The sequence below is a fragment of the Micropterus dolomieu genome, linkage group LG14 (genome assembly GCF_021292245.1).
Source record: "Micropterus dolomieu isolate WLL.071019.BEF.003 ecotype Adirondacks linkage group LG14, ASM2129224v1, whole genome shotgun sequence".
Classification (NCBI taxonomy): Eukaryota; Metazoa; Chordata; class Actinopteri; order Centrarchiformes; family Centrarchidae; genus Micropterus; species Micropterus dolomieu.
In genome coordinates, this window is record NC_060163.1 from 17,634,698 (window position 1) to 17,652,199 (window position 17,502).

The 17,502-nt window shown below is 38.1% G+C and overlaps 2 protein-coding genes across 6 annotated transcripts in view; one reads left to right on the forward strand and one right to left on the reverse strand.

Moving 5' to 3' along the window:
- The window catches only part of LOC123982735 (poly(ADP-ribose) glycohydrolase), a 22,906-nt gene extending 13,790 nt beyond the window's left edge, over positions 1-9,116 (reverse strand). Inside the window, exons 1-9 of one of the 5 annotated variants that reach the window (XM_046068527.1) lie at positions 8,809-9,116; positions 8,202-8,329; positions 8,011-8,099; positions 7,171-7,910; positions 6,573-6,695; positions 6,046-6,132; positions 5,720-5,794; positions 2,405-2,497; positions 1,049-1,203 (exon numbers count right to left, since the gene is read on the reverse strand). In XM_046068527.1, the coding sequence (XP_045924483.1) occupies positions 1,049-1,203; positions 2,405-2,497; positions 5,720-5,794; positions 6,046-6,132; positions 6,573-6,695; positions 7,171-7,910; positions 8,011-8,099; positions 8,202-8,317 (1,478 nt within the window). In that variant the 5' untranslated portion in view covers positions 8,318-8,329; positions 8,809-9,116. Of the gene's footprint in view, positions 1-1,048; positions 1,204-2,404; positions 2,498-5,719; positions 5,795-6,045; positions 6,133-6,572; positions 6,696-7,170; positions 7,911-8,010; positions 8,100-8,201; positions 8,330-8,423; positions 8,787-8,808 lie in introns of those variants that run through there. The other 4 variants (XM_046068526.1, XM_046068525.1, XM_046068524.1 and 1 more) reach the window with 4 other exon arrangements.
- Positions 8,871-16,611, forward strand: zgc:174164 (uncharacterized protein LOC570656 homolog). Its single transcript, XM_046068523.1, has 23 exons — positions 8,871-9,032; positions 9,159-9,381; positions 9,694-9,800; positions 9,890-9,966; positions 10,074-10,152; positions 10,233-10,309; positions 10,428-10,623; positions 10,737-10,799; positions 11,069-11,140; positions 11,251-11,420; positions 11,511-11,601; positions 12,058-12,188; positions 12,673-12,844; positions 13,160-13,249; positions 13,377-13,566; positions 13,800-13,911; positions 14,213-14,393; positions 14,567-14,653; positions 14,732-14,837; positions 15,439-15,580; positions 15,697-15,784; positions 15,961-15,998; positions 16,119-16,611. The coding sequence occupies exons 2-23, from the start codon at positions 9,315-9,317 to the stop codon at positions 16,240-16,242; spliced, it is 2,460 nt and encodes an 819-aa protein (XP_045924479.1). The 5' UTR covers positions 8,871-9,032; positions 9,159-9,314; the 3' UTR covers positions 16,243-16,611.
- Positions 16,612-17,502: the final 891 nt, after the last annotated feature.

A 17,502-nucleotide genomic window follows, 5' to 3' on the forward strand; every position in this document is an offset into this window, starting at 1 on the left:
AATAGTCTCTTTTATCGCAATGTAAATAAGTCTGCATCGAGATAAAAGAACATCATCAGATAAAAAGCTTTGTTTATATTTCCTCTACCTGTCATGAGAAACATATATATATATATATAAAAAAAATCCCACAGACCAAAAGTTACAGATAAAAAAAACTGCAAACACACACACACACACACACACACACACACACACACACACATTTCAAAGCATTCAATATCTGGCTCGCACCAAATTGGTGATTCAGGACAATTTTTAGTAGCAGGCTAAACGAGACTTTCCTTTCAAAAATCACAGACAAACCTTTATGTGAATGAAATACTGATGCCATTGAAACAGCCAATGGCCTTCTTCATTGTGAAAAGCAGCTATCTGAGTCAATGTTAATTTAATTCCCTCTTCCATTTAGGTAATTACACTGCGATGCCAACAGAGATGAGAGACATGACTAAGCAGTGATCTGCAGACTGATTTTGCATTACACCACCCAGACGATCTCCACAGTGCAAGGTTGCAGGGATTAAAAAAGACCCTGCTCCCCTCTTCTTTGTCATATTTGTATTCATTCTTCTGGTAAAACTGACAAGTACCAGAGAAGGACAGAATGACCATCAAATAGATTTGTATTGCATAGCTCTGGTAAGCAGAGCAGGCTAAAGGAAACATCTGCCCTGTGCTTTAAAATGTGGTTACAGAAAGATAAAGCTCAGTGGCTCTTAAAAATGCTCAAATGAACAGTGACTAATGTGCTGTCTATTTTTGAAAAATCTTTCAGATCAGTGTGTAAATAAGTCAAGCTGATCACTGTCTCTGATCATTATACTATCATTATAAAACAGTGTTTGCTCTTTGTGTAATTAAATGTACATATAATGTGAATGTTACTTGCTTTAACACCCAGCCACAAGATATAATGATTAGTGAAGAAAGCACATACAGTAGTGCCCCCTCATGGAAATTAAGTTAGTTGTCACGGCAGAATCATTTACAAGCCGACTGTGTAACTTTAACCATCATGTATGAAACTACCACATCCCTACATTACCTGAAGAAGTTTATGTCAGGGTAGTTGCAGTACTCAGAACTTCTGGAGTTGCGTCGAGGGAAGGTGCAGAAGAAGGCGTTGGCGAGCAGACATGCCACCTGCTCCTGAGACATGGTGATGGAGTGGTTCATGCCTCTCTTGAGTAGGGGTATCGGCTAGAGGAGGAGCAGAGGTACAACTGAGGAAGGTCAAAATAATTTGTTTTGTGAATTTACCAAACAAGACATTGAAGTATGTACTAATTTGGCACCACCCAGTGCTTCTTCAATCAGCCATCATAATTACAATCAACATCCATCTTTGCTCACAAGAGATACAGACTCCTAATAAAGGCTGTGGGTTTATAAATTAACAGTGCATCCGTGTAAGCAATTCTGTAATGGGGAGAGCTTGTTGCATTAACACTATAGATCAACAGGAGTCATGGCCAAAATGTTTGAAATATTCCAAGGACTACTATGAAAAGTGCAATGAGATAACTTTTGTTATGAACTGGCACTATAAATAAAATTGAATTGAAATGAAAATTACCAATTTATAAACAACACAGCAATAATAGTTGATTTCAAGTATTTAACACTCACACTCACTTCAATTCAATGCACAAGCTGTTTAAGTGGTTCTTATATTGCAGTAGATCAGCAATGTAAAAGCCCATGCAGTTTAGTTTTAATCTCTCCACCTCAAATGCAGACCATTGTTTTCAACAGCATCAATCGAATTGTAGATACATTTTAGACTAGCTACTCAATTGTTATATAAATATTAAACAATTATCCAATAACTAATTGCAAAAATGATTATGGGGGACAGAAATGAACAGTTACACTGTAACAGGTGACACAACCTTCTATGCTATTCATGTGCAGATTGTGTGTGTTTAATTTTGATGGCCTACAACACAGATTGCCACGCACAACTTAACACTGAAAGTGACGCACACACATACAAATATTACCAAACAAACAGGTTTGTCCTAAAACAATATTTGGTGATGTTAGTATGTGTGCGCGTAAGTTCAGTGTTAAGTTAATCAAACTAGAAATATGTTTAACACACAGATGTCAAACTAAAATTAGATGATTGGCCAAACAAAATACACAAAACTATTTTTAATGAGACTTTTCCAGCTGCAAACACACGTTGCACTTCACACACCTAACAACCAGATGACCAAAAACATTATAAAACATTGGACAAATGACAATCAATAGCTACATGCCTTGACCTCACCATTTCTACAACTATTTCACAAGATCATTTGTCATGTCATGACCTTTGGGATCAACCTGCTGCGGTGATCTACTATGTCACAGACCACTGAGCCAGTGTGTATTGGTTAGTGATGGCTCTTACCTTGGTACAGAGCTCAGATGCTCTCAGTGCTAATTGCACCATGTCTGGCAGCAGGGAGCCAAACAGATGTTCAGCCGCATCAGGCTCCAGAACCTTGGAGAGAGCAAGAGATCTGTTTATGTTTGTTGTTTTGCCACAAAACCCAGCTGTGACATTATTAGCTGTTTGGGCTGATTAGTTTGAGACGGACAGATCAAATTAACAGCTCTGATTCATATCAAAATGTTGCGCTTTTATGTTCAATTTTACAGAGAAAGAAATATCAAATGTTAGCTATACAGAACATCAAAGGGCAATACCTTCTTTTAAACTTTTGTAAAAGTCCACTACCTACTATATTGTGCATGCAGATGTAAAGCAGCTAGTGAAAAATGAAAACCTGTATAGATGACTATTGCCTCATATTGGACATTTAACAGCAATTGTGAAAAATATGGCTTCATTCGATTAAAATCTTGCTTTAGCTGGACAGTTAGTAACATACCGACCATCCGTGACTTCACAACACAGCCTAAGTGCACTAACGTATCTTAGGCAATATATACTACTCGTATTTACACCCATATTGGCTACAAAATGTCAGAATGATCAATCACAGAGCAATTTCATCAAGGTTGCACAGCCATGCCAGCTGATTAAACAGTCTTCCTGGAAGAGATGCAAATGACCAAGCATTTGAAATAGAAAGGACAGTGTGTTCCCAGAACAAGGAGCCTTGACTGGTGATTTAGCCTAGGACATTTATATTATGGCAAAGGAAGCCTGACTAAACACTGTCATAAGTAATGACCTGGTTGACATCATAAACTGCTCCTAGGGGTGTAATAAATGAAGGCAGTTGACAGGGCGAGACGGTGGATATAGCTGAGCTAGTATAAGCCGAGCTCTTTAAATCATCACAAGACAGTGCATCAAATCAACTGAGCTTAAATTCTGTATGACATGATACAGGTCTGTACATCACACCAAACCGACAAAGCAATTATGCAAGATGCAGGGGTGTGAGCAGTGAGAAACCAGAGCTCCCACACAGATTTAAAGCGACGCCTCACAGTCCTGTTCCGATTCCCCACAGGTTCGAACAATAAAGCTGCTAAAATTGCTTGATTGTGTCTACGGACACGAGACCATGTAAAAATAAAACACTTGCACGCTCATAACTGTAAATACAACACTGGTTGGGCTGGGGAAAGAGAGAGAAATGAACAAACCAGTGCTGTCTGTCAACAGCCTTTTCAGTTATTCATAAGGTTTGCGTGCTGAAATGAATATTCAATGAAGGCGCCTGACCCGTCACTCTATGTCCACTTTTCTTTGACACTCAAAATCATCCTGCTACAGTGTCTCCAATCTGCAGGGAAAAAGTGAAAAATGTCGTACATTACATTGCTCTATTTGTGTGCTGCACAAGAAATAATTCAAACGTGCAGAATCCTCGGTGATTGGTTTTTAAAATGAAAAGTGGAAATTTGTGTAAACTTAAACAACACTAGATTCTGTGGGCTATCTGAGCTGCTGTATGTCAATACATTAAAGAAACTATACATAGCTTAATTGCTTCCAGACCTTCAGCATATTACACTATTATTACACAGATTTATTACTCAGTTAAGCTGTGAATAAATTGTGTAAGGGGCAGAAGCAACCCACAGTCTTCTTTTAGAGCAACTATGTGTGTCAACTTTGCAATAATATAGAGCATAAATAATGTAAATGTATTTTGTGCGAGCAACGATGACATACGGTATATACTGTTGCTTTACAGTGTTTACTGAACAACCAATTATTAATGAAACCAACATACCATCTTCACTTCAATCAACTACAAGTGAGTGAACAAGTGAGCAATCAACTGTTTGATGTCGTTATAGCTACAATTTATGTGGCAACTCACTTCAAATCAAATTCTATTTCAATATATTTGATGCCACTGGACATTTTGAATTCTGACAAAAATGTAATTTTGCTACATCCAGCTACAACAACAAAACTTGGCCTATGGCTAAAGCCTCTCAACATGTTCAGATTTTATCTAAGAAAATTCCCATTTTAAAATGATTTATGACATACAGCAGCACACAATTGCTTCAACAGCATGAGGCTGAAGTAAAGCATTCTCTGGGATGTAATGTCAGCCATTTCCATTTTTGACAAGTTACTAAACGTGACCTTTTGGCAACAGATTACATTATTTCTCTAGACTCCCACTTTGCCTTTGAAGGGCTGCAACATTCTTCTGTGTAAAAACCATTACTGTTCTTGTGCAAAATGACATATTTATACTGGCATTCAAGAAAAAAGCATTGCATGTACTTTTTTTTTTCATGAGATGTGAGATATCATTACTATTATTAGAATTATATTCTAGGAGTGGATGAGTGTTCCCTTACAGTATGGAAAATAAAGCCTATTATGTGTCTTCTCTCAGAGACTTGGGATTCCTAATATCAAACACTTATGTCACAACACGGCCCATCTCTCCAAATGGTATATTCACATTCAGACAGTAGTACAGCCCTCCCTGAGTTTCTACACAGGATGACGCAGAGCGCATCAAGATAGCAGATGATAGATGGCCTCCAAATGCGGCTGGAGAAGAAAACCAATGAACCAAAGAGCTCTGGCTGTCATGATGCATCTCAGGCCTATTATACCCTTGTCCTGTAAAGAAAAAGACTAAAAAATTTAATAAATATATAATAAGACCACATAAATAACACCTTTAAAATACAACCTTAGCCTCAGAACGGGAAACAGCCAAGTGTCCAGACAGCACAAGGAGGACAAAATGCGTACAAATTAATCACATTCTATTAACTGTGAGCAAATCTTTATTTATGTAATGCTGCAAAATATGGAGGTGTAAGCACACACACAGACACATAATGCTTGAGAAAGCCTTGTAACAATACAAATCTTTTCACAAAAGGGATGAGACCCTATCTATTGATATTGATTCACAGAGCCACTTAAATACTGTTCATACCAAGCCTCATCTAATATAGTCGTCAAATTCAACATCCGTATTACTGATCATCACTAGCTAATGAGCCATCTGTACTTTATTTGACCCAAGCTCTGTGAGAAGCACCAACACTGGTTTACGATGCGTTCTGTTGGGCAATCAAGTGCCATGATGAAGTGCCAGTTGATGTTTCGTTTGTTTACAGCTAACCCTTTAACATCTTCAACATGTGCCCATCTGTGTTTACATTTCTGCATGCCAGTATTATTAAAATGACTCTTCCAAATGCCTCCTCCAGTCTACTTTTTGGTTCAGTTATATTCATAAAAACATATATTTATATTGTTTACCTTAACGCAGTACAAACGTAATGCAGTGAAGTCCCATTTCTTGGCTTGTGAAGCATTGTATTTCAATATTGCATTCTGTAACAGACAAATTCAATTATTACAATTCAGAAGCAATCTAAAGTGTCATTTTAAGTAAAAAATACTACACCTATATTAAAACAACAACACGTTGTCAAAATATCAAAATGGTGAGAGACTGTGTGCCTGGGCTCATGACGCCATCTAATGGCAAAATCTGGTAATAACTTTAGGGAACTGTGCCTCTCCTTTTATAACATGAAATACATCAGGTATTGCCAATAAAAGGACACAGATATGAAACTTGCCTTCAACTCATCCAGACTTGTAAATTTCTTGTTTAAAGATTCCTTGATCAATTCCCACCGACTCTTATTCTGCCGTTTTCGTGTTTCCTGTGGAAGCACAAATTTAGTCTGTTTTTATGCAGTGATTTCATGAATATGAACTTATGAATTGTCCTTCATCATTGATGTACATTGTGTTTCATTCACACATATGCAGGTTTGAAACATGAAAAGCGAATGGGAATAGCTGCTCTGCAAAATTACAACCCTAGCGTGGATCGATAAGCACCATAAACATTTATAAAATGTAATATCACATTGCTCATCATATCATCCTCATTGGTAGCAATAATAGACTGAAGATGCCTTCAGTCAAGCATATAATGTGACTGCATTGTTTAAATTACCAATATTGAACCACTAGTGTACAATCTGTGCAATTAAAAGCAGTACAGCACATACTTTAATCTGTCATTTACATATCTATATAACATAATCCATGACTACAATTTTATAAATGACAGGTATATAAACACTTGGATCATTACCTCATCTTCGATAGGAAACAGGTTGCTACTGGAACAGGGCATCTTGACATGGACATCATCCCAGGTATCCTTAAACCTACCAGGATATGGAACAGGGACTTTGCCATTCTGAAGAAGGTCTGTCTGTCAGAGGGAGTGAATAAAAACAAATTACATTAGTACATGCCGTGCCTGTGTGCAAACCAAATAAACATATTGACAATAAAATATGGATCTATGATAAACTCAAAGAATAATCATATTAAAGACCATGACTTTTCCTTTGCATGCTAACACATATTTCTGAAAGCCCTCATGAAAAATTGAACAAACTATTGCTGAGATAAGCACACTCAGGGACAAGCTGCAGGTCCTCAGTGATAGAATGCCTACACTGACAATCCTCATTTTGATTCTTCAAATAAATCAACATTATAATTAAGGTTGGGTTCCATGATCACAAGGTTTCATTTTGGATCTGGTGGTGAAATGCTGGATTCAGATACAACAAATGTGTTGCAGAAACCAATAAACACATTGGGACTGACCAATTAAATTAATGTATGTTTCTATGAAGTAAAGTGTTTTGAACAGTTTAGAAAGAAAGAACAGCTCAAACCCTTATCATCACAGTGTGTTGGCCAGGAACATCCTTCAGCGGAGGAAGTGGTCCTCCACATTCAGGCATTCTCTTTAGCTCACTGATTGGCGTCCCCAGCCATTTGACATCAGGCTTGATAACAGCCGAGGCAGTTTCCTTGTCTGCATCTGGTTTCTGTGGAGACTTATTTGCCACGCCCCGCCTCACAGGTAAACCTGGTGGTGAGGTCCCTGAAAAGAAGTCTGTTATTTTGGTATTGTGTTTGACAGAGTCCTCTGAGCTCGCTGAGCATGTATTCATTTCTTTTTCTAATCCCCCATAATTGTGGGGCGGTGTATGCATAAGCCCACTCCCTGCAGAATCCTTGGAGGCTGGTGACTCAGGATTGTCTTCATCCAGGTCTTGCATTGTCAAGGGTTGGGTTTCATCATCCGGGTCGAAGTGAGTAGGTTTTTCATCATTTTGACAGTCCAGAAACTGAGCTGACGTGCTTTGAAAGCCACTGTGATTGGCCATTTCTGCATCCTCTTCAGCTGTACATGTGTTTTTTGAGGGTTTAACCAACCATCGTTCAAGAGTATTTCTGAACTTCTGTTGCTGTCTGGGGAAGATCTTTTGATGGTAACCTTTCGTCTTTACACCTCGCAAATCATCTGCTCCAGTCTTTGACCGTATATCCATCTTCATCTGTGTCTTGTTTTGCCCCCTTTCTTTATCTACCGTCTCATTGTCTTTGCTCTGAATACATGAAGATTGGACTGAAGAACATAAAAATATTTGTTTTACAAAGGCGGATATACTCATGTGACACCAATAACTTATTGACATATACAGAAAAATGTTATCCAACCAAATTACCTTTTAGAGAGGATGAAGGGGATGATTGGCCACTGGATTCAACCCTGAGTCTCTTTGCTAAAGGTTCAAAGTCTGTCAGCGCAGCCATTCTGCAAAAGAAGAAAGCAACACATAACACAAGTTCATATTGTTTTGAGACATAAGACATGAATCTCAGCAGTTTAAACATAAAGCCCAAAATGTATACTCACAATACAACTTGAGCTGACACCACGAATGAGGTGTTGTTTGGTTTTATCCAGACTTGTTTTTTGGCCTGTCCTTTCTTCAATGCGTGAGCAAATCTTAAAATATGATATGCAGCCATACATGAACCAATCTATTTCAACAAAGACATACCAGTGCTTTAGTTAGGAACATAACGTTATTTATCTGTGTTGCTTTACCAAACTAATAAGCGTTATCAAAATTACCTAATGATGCAGGAATTTACGTTTTGTATTGTAATAATATTGAGCCGCTTGCCTTACGTCGTAAGTTAGTTAGTTGTTGCCCAACAATAGACTTACAGACTATGTAGAAACGACTGGCTGCCAACCATAGCTTATTATCTACCTTACATGCTAACCAAGTTAGCTCTGTTGACAACAGAAAAATAACCTGGTTTAGCGTCACGTGAGCACGAATTATGTAGAGTTTAGTAGAGACCTTTCTAGTAGAATCAGCTATGAGACCATTTGTTGGTCTCAATGTTAAAACTTACAATGTCACTTTTTACTGTTAATGAACACTACTATATTTCAACAACTCCGGTGCTCAACGCCAAAACACTTCCGCGAGAGCGTGACTAACACTTACCGAAATAACGCGATATCTCCACGGCCGTTGTCATGGCAAGGACTATTTTTTTGCTGTAGTTACTTATGCAGATATTTAGTCTCAGGAACCATTGAAACAAAGCTAGATTTTATTGTAGCCCTACTGTTCTGTCTTTGTATTAAAGCTGATGAACGGAGGAATGTTGTTAAAACAAAAACTCACTGACTTGAGACAGTTTGTCCTAACGCAAGAATTGTTAAAACGTCAGTTAATCTAGGCTAGAGCATAGAGTAACGCAACGTTATAGGCCTGTACTTGTCTGGGAAATCATTTCACAAATATTTGCTGTCATGTCACTCCACCATTGCATTATGTTTGTTTTCTTAAAGAGTTGTCCATAAATGCTGACCTGTCCTTAACCACACCCATCATGACGCACCTGATCAGCAGAAGGAAGCAATGGAACGAGACCTGAATTCATTAGTGGTAGCCTCGACGTACCGTAGACTTAATGGGGACATAATCTAGACACTTTAACCGTGATCATGGTCAGAAAATACATCTTATTCTCTCTTTTCTTGAATTGTTACGTTTTGGGGATCAAAAATGAAGGTGAGGCACAGGTGTTTTCAGTTAACCTACATGTTGTGGATGTTAAAGTTTTTCGATTGAGCAGGGGGAAAGCTTGCTGCTTCTTTTCCCAGCAACGATGGTTGGACATTTAGAGAGCTGTTTTTATTGGACTACAAAAGAGATTTGTTTTTGAGGGATCCAACTGGATCATACTTAACTCCAAAGAGTTAAGGCTAGAAATATTCCTCTTTTTATGTGGTTGAATTATTTGAGGGTGCTTTGGGTCCTGGGAAGAAAAAGCAATACCTAACTAAATAATGACAGTTTATCTGTATATTTACTGTCTTTCAGGCATTTTCAATGGGCAAAAATTAAAACCCTTCAAGTACACCATTGTAAATCCTCAGGCGATTCACAGATGGACAAGGAGCATCACCAGACCACCACAATCAGAAGAAGTGAGTAACAAACTTAATTAAATTATCTTTTTAATTTATATTTTAATATGACAATATTAAGAATGCCTTTTTGTATTTTCCCATTTCAGAAATATGGAGAGGAGATGTTAACATATTCACTCAAAATAAACAACAGAACACACCTTCTTCATCTACAAAAGAACAGGTATGCACAGAGTTAGGACTTTGTTAATGTTTAGACACTATTGTAGTCTAAGTTGTTGGTGCTTCAGATGAATTATCCCTTAAGCTTTTTATTTATTTTCTTGTCAGAGACTTTATACACCCAAACTTTGTTCAGTATTCACTTGACGCCATTGGTAACCACAGGTCATCATATCCAAAAGAACTTGTAAGTTAACATTTTGTCCTTCTTGTTTGTTAGTGTGGTTTTTAACAACGCTTGAAGCTGTTTACTCCCCCCCCCCCCAGGTGAATTGCTATTACCACGGAGAGGTGGAGGGAGATCAGAATTCAGTGGTGGCACTCAGCACATGCTCTGGCCTGAGGTTTGAACATCTCTCTACAGTTTAGTTTCTAGTTCCTCCTTTGAGTGATAAATGGAACTAGAGCTGGGTTTGGATTTTTTATTTAATTGTGTGTCTGATATGCACTGATTCTCTGTAGGGGTGTGATCATCCTTGGAAATGAGACCTATGGACTTGAGCCTATGCCACACTCTGCCACCAATGAGCACATTCTGTACCTACTGAAGGACATTCAGTCCGAGCCCGTCGCCTGTGGGGTCGTCAGTGAGGCTGACACATCAAAGCAAAGCTATGAACCCTTTGAGCCTGGCCAATCGCTAGCTTCACTGCTGCGGGTTAGGATGCTCACTACTTTCACCTGAACGTATCTTTATAGTGTGAACAGGTTTTAAAATTGAAAGTGCCCGACGTTCTAAATTTCCATCTTTATTGTTTGTGGCATCAACAGAGGAAGCGCAATTTACCTCAAACCAGTTATGTGGAGTTGGTGCTGGTTGTCGATAATCTCAGGGTAAGTGTATATCTGTTTATGAGTTAACTGGAATGTAAGTGAGAATAAAGTGGTAGCATCAGGTTTGCTTTTTAGACTAGATGCAAGTAGATGAGCACTTTTACCCTACTCATTGACTCATCAGCCTTGGAATCGTCAGGAATGTGCTTTTCCCTCAAATGTTGCGCTTCTTTTCCTAATCTTGTGGAATATAATACCAATAGTATTAACCAGTGTGTCATAACTGTTAGGAAATTATTAATAAATGTTATTATTGATTGTATTTACAGTATAATTATATGAAACAAAATGACACGGCTGTACAAGTGCAAATGGTGGAAATTGCTAATCTACTGGATGGGGTGAGATTTCAAGTTGTTTTGTAAAAGAAAGAATGCATAATTCAAATGAATTCTTATGGTTTTGTGCTATGCTTCATAATTTTTTGCTGTTATTTTCTGTTCCATTCTAGTATTACAAGCAGTTGAATATTCGTGTGGTGCTGGTGGGCCTGAAGATTTTTAAGGATAGTAATCCCTTTAGTGTGAATGGCAATGCAGGGGAGGTGTTGGGGAGGTTTGTTGCGTGGCGGAAGACTGTACTATTACCACTTATTAGGAATGATATGGCTCAACTCATTGTGTAAGTAATGTGTGTTCTTTGTCTTTCTTTTTGAGTTATATTGAGTACATTTTGTGACTTAGAGTATGTCTTGATCCACTTGTTTGTTAGGGGTCAGCCCAGACCATACAGCGGAAGTATATTAGGAATGGCCTTCGTGGGCACGGTCTGCTCCGTATCAACCTCTGGAGGAATCATTGTGGTTAGTTCAACTTCCTTCTAAAACTAGCTGACACCATAGCTCTTTGGCAGCATGAGCCTTTGTGCAGAATCTGAGACTGAATCTGCATTATTCATAATCATGGTCAGGTTCTCTTAAGTGCTGCTAACCCTCACAGACTCTGAATAACAAAGCAAACAGGTTAGACTTGAACACAGTATTATTAAGCTCTATGACAAGGAAATGTTGTTTGGGTCATTGGATTCCTTACATTATTTTGCATTGTGATGCATGACAGTCCTTTAATATCATTTTAAAGTCATACTGGAAAGAAAAACTCTTACATAAAAATACTCTTCTTTAAAGGACGATGTATGTATAGCGAAAACTCTTTTTAGTTTTGTTTTTATGATAATAATGTTAAATGACTTTTATTTTCAATTCAGAATCATATATTTAACTATGGATAATGTTAACACTATGGGTGTGTTTTCACAGTTCAGTGACAATAGTCTGCCCTATATCTCCACTGTGGTGGCCCATGAGATGGGCCATAACCTGGGCATGAATCACGATGATGGCCGCTGCACTTGTAATGGAAAAAGCTGCATCATGTCAGCCTCTGCTAGGTAACATATCTTTCACAAAATATTTCTTAAACCTTGACATGAAATGAAAAAACAAAACAAAAAAAACAGTTAAAATACAAATGTAGCCTACTTAATATAGTTTATAGTATATTCTATGCCTTTTTCAATAGTCATAGAAAACAGGCTGGTTTTCTTCCCTGAAATTAAAATAATTGAATTAAGCCTCTTTTTGAAGCAGCTCTTATTGTACTGAAAAGTTGTACACTCAATCCATTTATCAGATGCTTGTAAAAAGCAAACATATTATCTTAATATTAATATTTTAACTGTTTCTATCTGGATTTAACATTGTAGACTAAGGTAATCTAACAATATCCAAACATTGTGCTGATAATCTAAAGTAATTACAAACTACTAATTCATGTTAAGTTGACAACATAAATGTCTGTTCTTACTAAAGATTGTTTAGTAATGTAAGGCCAAATGGATATTTCAATTAATGGTTTATCCTGTTACCCTGTAGTGGTTCAACCATTTTTAGCAGCTGCAGTGCAACTGACTTTGAGGCACTGATCATTCGTGGAGGAGGCGTGTGTCTGAGAAACCAGCCCTCCGCATCAGAAGTGGTTGGTACTCCTGTATGTGGCAATGGCCAGCTGGAGACAGGAGAGCAGTGTGACTGTGGCACACCACAGGTACAGTTCTGCCTGTCAGATTAACTCATGCACATGCACAGATTACACAAGTTACAGAACAGAATTGACTTGAAGGTATATTGTTTATAATGCATAATTTTATTGTAATGTAACTGATGGTACCGACAGAAACAATGGACTTGAGTTGCAGAGAATGCCTTTATAATTTACCTTCAATTTCGAAATGCGCATTTCATGAAGCTGAAGAGTTTGTCATATGGTGCAAACCTTTATTTTGACAATGAAAATAGTCTTTTTGCTTTTTTGTTTTTAGTGTGGTGGTAGACACAGTTGTTCTGTTTCCATTTCATGCAGGAATGCACCAATGACTGCTGTGATGCTGCCACCTGTACATTTGCACGCGGGGCCACCTGTGCTGCGGGGAGCTGTTGTGCCAACTGTCAGGTTAGCATTATGTTGGGCTTAAGGCTGGAGTTATTAACATTTTTTATTTCTTTTTTTATGACTGCACTGAATGAAGCAATACATTTTACTTTGGGAAAACAAAAAGTGTGATTGTTTTTTGTTTTAGATCAGAGTTTCTGGAACACCATGCAGAGAGTCTGTCAACACATGCGATCTTCCTGAATACTGCAATGGCACAAGTGCGTTCTGTCCCATTGATTTCTATGTCATGGACGGCCTGCCCTGTGGAAGTGCGTACTGCTATGAGGGCCGATGCCAGACGTATGATTTCCAGTGCAAACAACTCTTTGCAACAGGTACATTTAATAATGCTTCATACAAAGACTTCTGTGCCTTTGTAGCAAGCATTAACTCCAGAAACTGTGAGGTTTGTGTACTTTGTTCATATTTTTGTCAGCCTTACACCCTTTGTCAGTCAAATACATTACTTTTTTGTTTAACACCCTAACTATAGATAATACTTTTATTTTAGATATATTAGATATGTTTAGATATATTTTATCTCAGATATATTGCCTCTTTTCTGCAGGTCAAGCAAGAAAGGCAGCTGATGTTTGTTTTCAGAATGCAAATACTAGAGGAAACTTATTTGGAAACTGTGGAATCACCAGCAATGGAGGCTATATCCCATGTAGTGTAGCGTAAGTACTTTTTTTTTTAATCATTCAATGATATGAACTTAATATGACATCTATCCTCTCAGCAGAATTGAGCTTTGCAAACCCATGTAGATACAACTGTAAAAGTAATATTTCTTAATATCCAAGATCCTCTGTTTGGTAAGTAGGTTTATTTTATCAGAGTTGAAAGCTTTCTAATTTATTATTCTTAACATTGTCATTTTAAACATAATGATGTGACACAACCTGATTGTGTTAGTTAAAGAAAGCATTTAACTCCTTTACAACTGTGAGAACTAACTGTGTTGAACCTGCCCTGCAGAAACTCCATGTGTGGAAAGGTGCAGTGTACTAACGTGGACTTGAGCATCATCCCTCCCGGTGCCCAAGTCAGTTTCCAAGTAGTTCAAGGGTCAACTTGTGTTAATGCAGACTTCAACCTCGGCACAGATGTGCCAGATCCTGCCTACGTTAAACCTGGCAGCCCCTGTGATATTGGAAAGGTAAGCGGACTTTAAAGACTGGAAGCTATTTTAAGAAGTGTACACGCTAAAAGAACGAATATGAACAGGAACAAAATGTGACTTGACTTGTTCCAGGACAATACTGTCCTTGTTAGTGGAATGACAACATGAATAATTTTGATTGCATCAATAAGTTATGTCTTCTCTTTCAGTCCTGCGTGAACTTTCAGTGCGTGAACGCTTCTGCTCTGCTGCCCAACTTGACTTGTGACGCCAAGACCACTTGCAACAGCCGAGGGGTAAGACGGCATTTTCTTGAATTGCTTTACCAAGTTACCAGCCAAAGTCTGAGTTTTCTGTTATAATGTTTCCTTCAGATATGTAATAACCTCGGTCACTGCCACTGTCAAAATGGGTGGGACCCGCCTTACTGTGACAGGCCAGGGCGAGGTGGCAGCATAGACAGTGGTCCTGCTCAGATAGGTAGGTTTAAATTCTTCTCATCAATTTACTTTTCAAGATGAAGTACAGAGAAAGTCAAAGGTACTTTACTACATATAGTTTACCGAGTGCAACACTCACAAGCTCTAATTGGGGCCACAGATGGAAATCAACAATGAAGTTCTCTAAATGCATCGCTAGATACACAGTAATCTAATACAAGACTTTGTGGCCTATAGTAGTCCTACATAAGGGCATCATATTACTCATATATTAATCATTATGTCCTCTGCTGGCATGACTGTGGTAGCAGTGGTTCTTTCATTATATTGTTGTTGCCGCACCCAGGTGTCACTATGTTTTGATCTTATATCATTTTAATAATGTTGAAAGTTCAATGTCCATTACCTCAGCTGGATTTCTTGTTGGATCAGAAACGAAAAAGATGAATGTTAATTGTCTTCTAAGGCTGTGATGCCTCTCAGTCAAGAGCATAAAGAACTAAAGGGAACAAGATATATATAATATACTACCATGTACAGTAAATTGTCTTTTCTACACCCCTTCACGGTATTTGAAATAAATAAATATCAAAAATTAAATACTGCAGTGTTCCTTATTCACATTTATTTTTCTACCTCAGACTACTCCCTCAGGAATGGCCTGTTGATCTTCTTCCTGTTGGTGGTTCCTGTTCTGGTCGTTCTCATTCTGGTGCTGCTCTACATCTTCAGGAGAGATTCCCTGGACCCATGCCTAAAAGGAAGCCTTGCCAACCGTCTCAAGTAAACATCACCTCACATTAAGAATATGCTGATATTTTAAAGGCTGCAGTTACAATGTTTTAAATTTTGTGTTGCTTTTCAGAAGATATTTATTTTTTATTTTTTTGCTTTCACAGGACACGTAATGCTCAAAAAGGAAATGCAAATGCACAGTCAAACAGCAATGTTCAGACAAGTGCCACAACCCAGGCTCCCCCTGATAGGGTAAATATTTTTGTTTTTCTTAATAATCATCACTGCAGGCAAGGCAGTGCAATGTTCATTTTGCAGTAGGAAAACTGGTTTTCCATTACTGTGGGGAAGGTAAAATTAATCAGAAATGGTACATGTTTTGTACAGACAGGCGGATTATATTTTCTTGTTCTTTCTTCTAATTCCAGCCTGGAAGTCTGCCAGCTACCTCAGTTCCAATTGCTGGGTATGAACTGATTTTACTTTCTTTGTTTCACTCAATACATATTGCCCTCACACACAAATTGAACTTGAAGCACACTGTGTAACTGGTTTAACTGCATCTGCATATCTGCACACCTGTCAGTTTCAGGAATGGAGAACTAGATTACTGGAATACAGAAGCAAGCACTGCCCCTCCACAACGACCAGCTCCTGCTCAAGGCCCCGGAGTGCCCAAACCCATCCCACCCAAGCAGCCACAGAACTGATTCACTTTTTATACTACATATTTTCAGTTGTTTGGTGAATGTATGGAGTTCACTACAGCTCAACATTGTATGAAGAGACTGTGTTAAAACACTGTGATTATAATAGACTCACTGTAACCTTTTTTTAAGGTTGACAGTAATAACCAGGTGGTGTATGAGGCTGGTACAGTAGACATGTAAATATTTATTGGAATATGTGTCTTTTTTTTTTTTTTTAGATTCCAGTTTATCACTCATTGGAAAGAATTGCACATAAAATATATTTTTAAATCATCAAATCTTTTGTATTTGATACTACTGTATATTTTTTCAAAGATTTTGTGATTTCATGAATGTTAATTGTAATAAAAACATGTTGGCTATCAGTGATGTGAGTGAGGCTTTCTTGGAAGTGTAGTTAACTCTTTTGCACTACGTGTTCATGTGTTAGTCCTAGTATCTGTCACACTAATATGCTGATAATACATGAGAGGCACAAACTGGGCCCATGAAAGTGTCAGAAATACACATAAAGCAATAGCATACTTTGCTTTTTGCCTTGTCATGGAGTTATTCAAAGAATGGAGATAGTCCTGAAGTGAAACAAGTATGGGTGTGTCACTGCTCTGAATCAATTACTTTAACCTCCATTCATGCTCTTGGGTGTCATCTGTAGCTTATAGGGACTAACTGCCTTTCCATTGAGTTAGTAGTTCTCTTACTGCCCAAACAAATTTTAATTTGAAAAACAAAAGGCCTACATGTGAGAGTCCTAACCAGTGGTTCCTATTTTTTTTTGGCCTGTAACCCTTTAAAATAAATCTTTCTACCACTGACTCCCCATCACAGCCTCAGTGTCGATGTGAGCAGTTCAATCGAAGAGTAGTTTTCCTTCTCAGATTATTTCATTTGGGTGATTTATGGAGAGTGAATATATTCAGTGTTTTACAAGAAAAAACTGCTCAGAAATGGTACATACACTTTTACACATCGTGTTCCTTGGATGCCTTGCGGGGTCCTGCCTCCAGGTTGGAAACCACTGTCTTAAACAATGCGCATCCTGTGTTACATATCCTACAGTTAAGGAAAAAAAACAGGTTGGACTGTCTCATGGCTAACACATTTGCATAAACCAATTAGACGTTTTCCCATAATCTGCAAACATTTATTTAGCTCACAGAGCCTCAGCCTCAGGCCTGTGCAACAAATGGCCTCTTTCGACCAGCGTTCAGTAAAGAAGACCCTTCCCCCACCTTGTTTCTCTTTGTGGCCTTTTATTTT

Coding starts and splice junctions, on each gene's coding strand:
- zgc:174164 (XM_046068523.1), top strand. CDS start 9,315: ATGGTCAGAAAATACATCTTATTCTCTCTTTTCTTGAATTGTTACGTT. Junction 11,141..11,250: donor TTGCTAATCTACTGGATGGG/GTGAGATTTCAA, acceptor GTTCCATTCTAG/TATTACAAGCAGTTGAATAT. Junction 13,250..13,376: donor GCTGTTGTGCCAACTGTCAG/GTTAGCATTATG, acceptor TTTTTGTTTTAG/ATCAGAGTTTCTGGAACACC.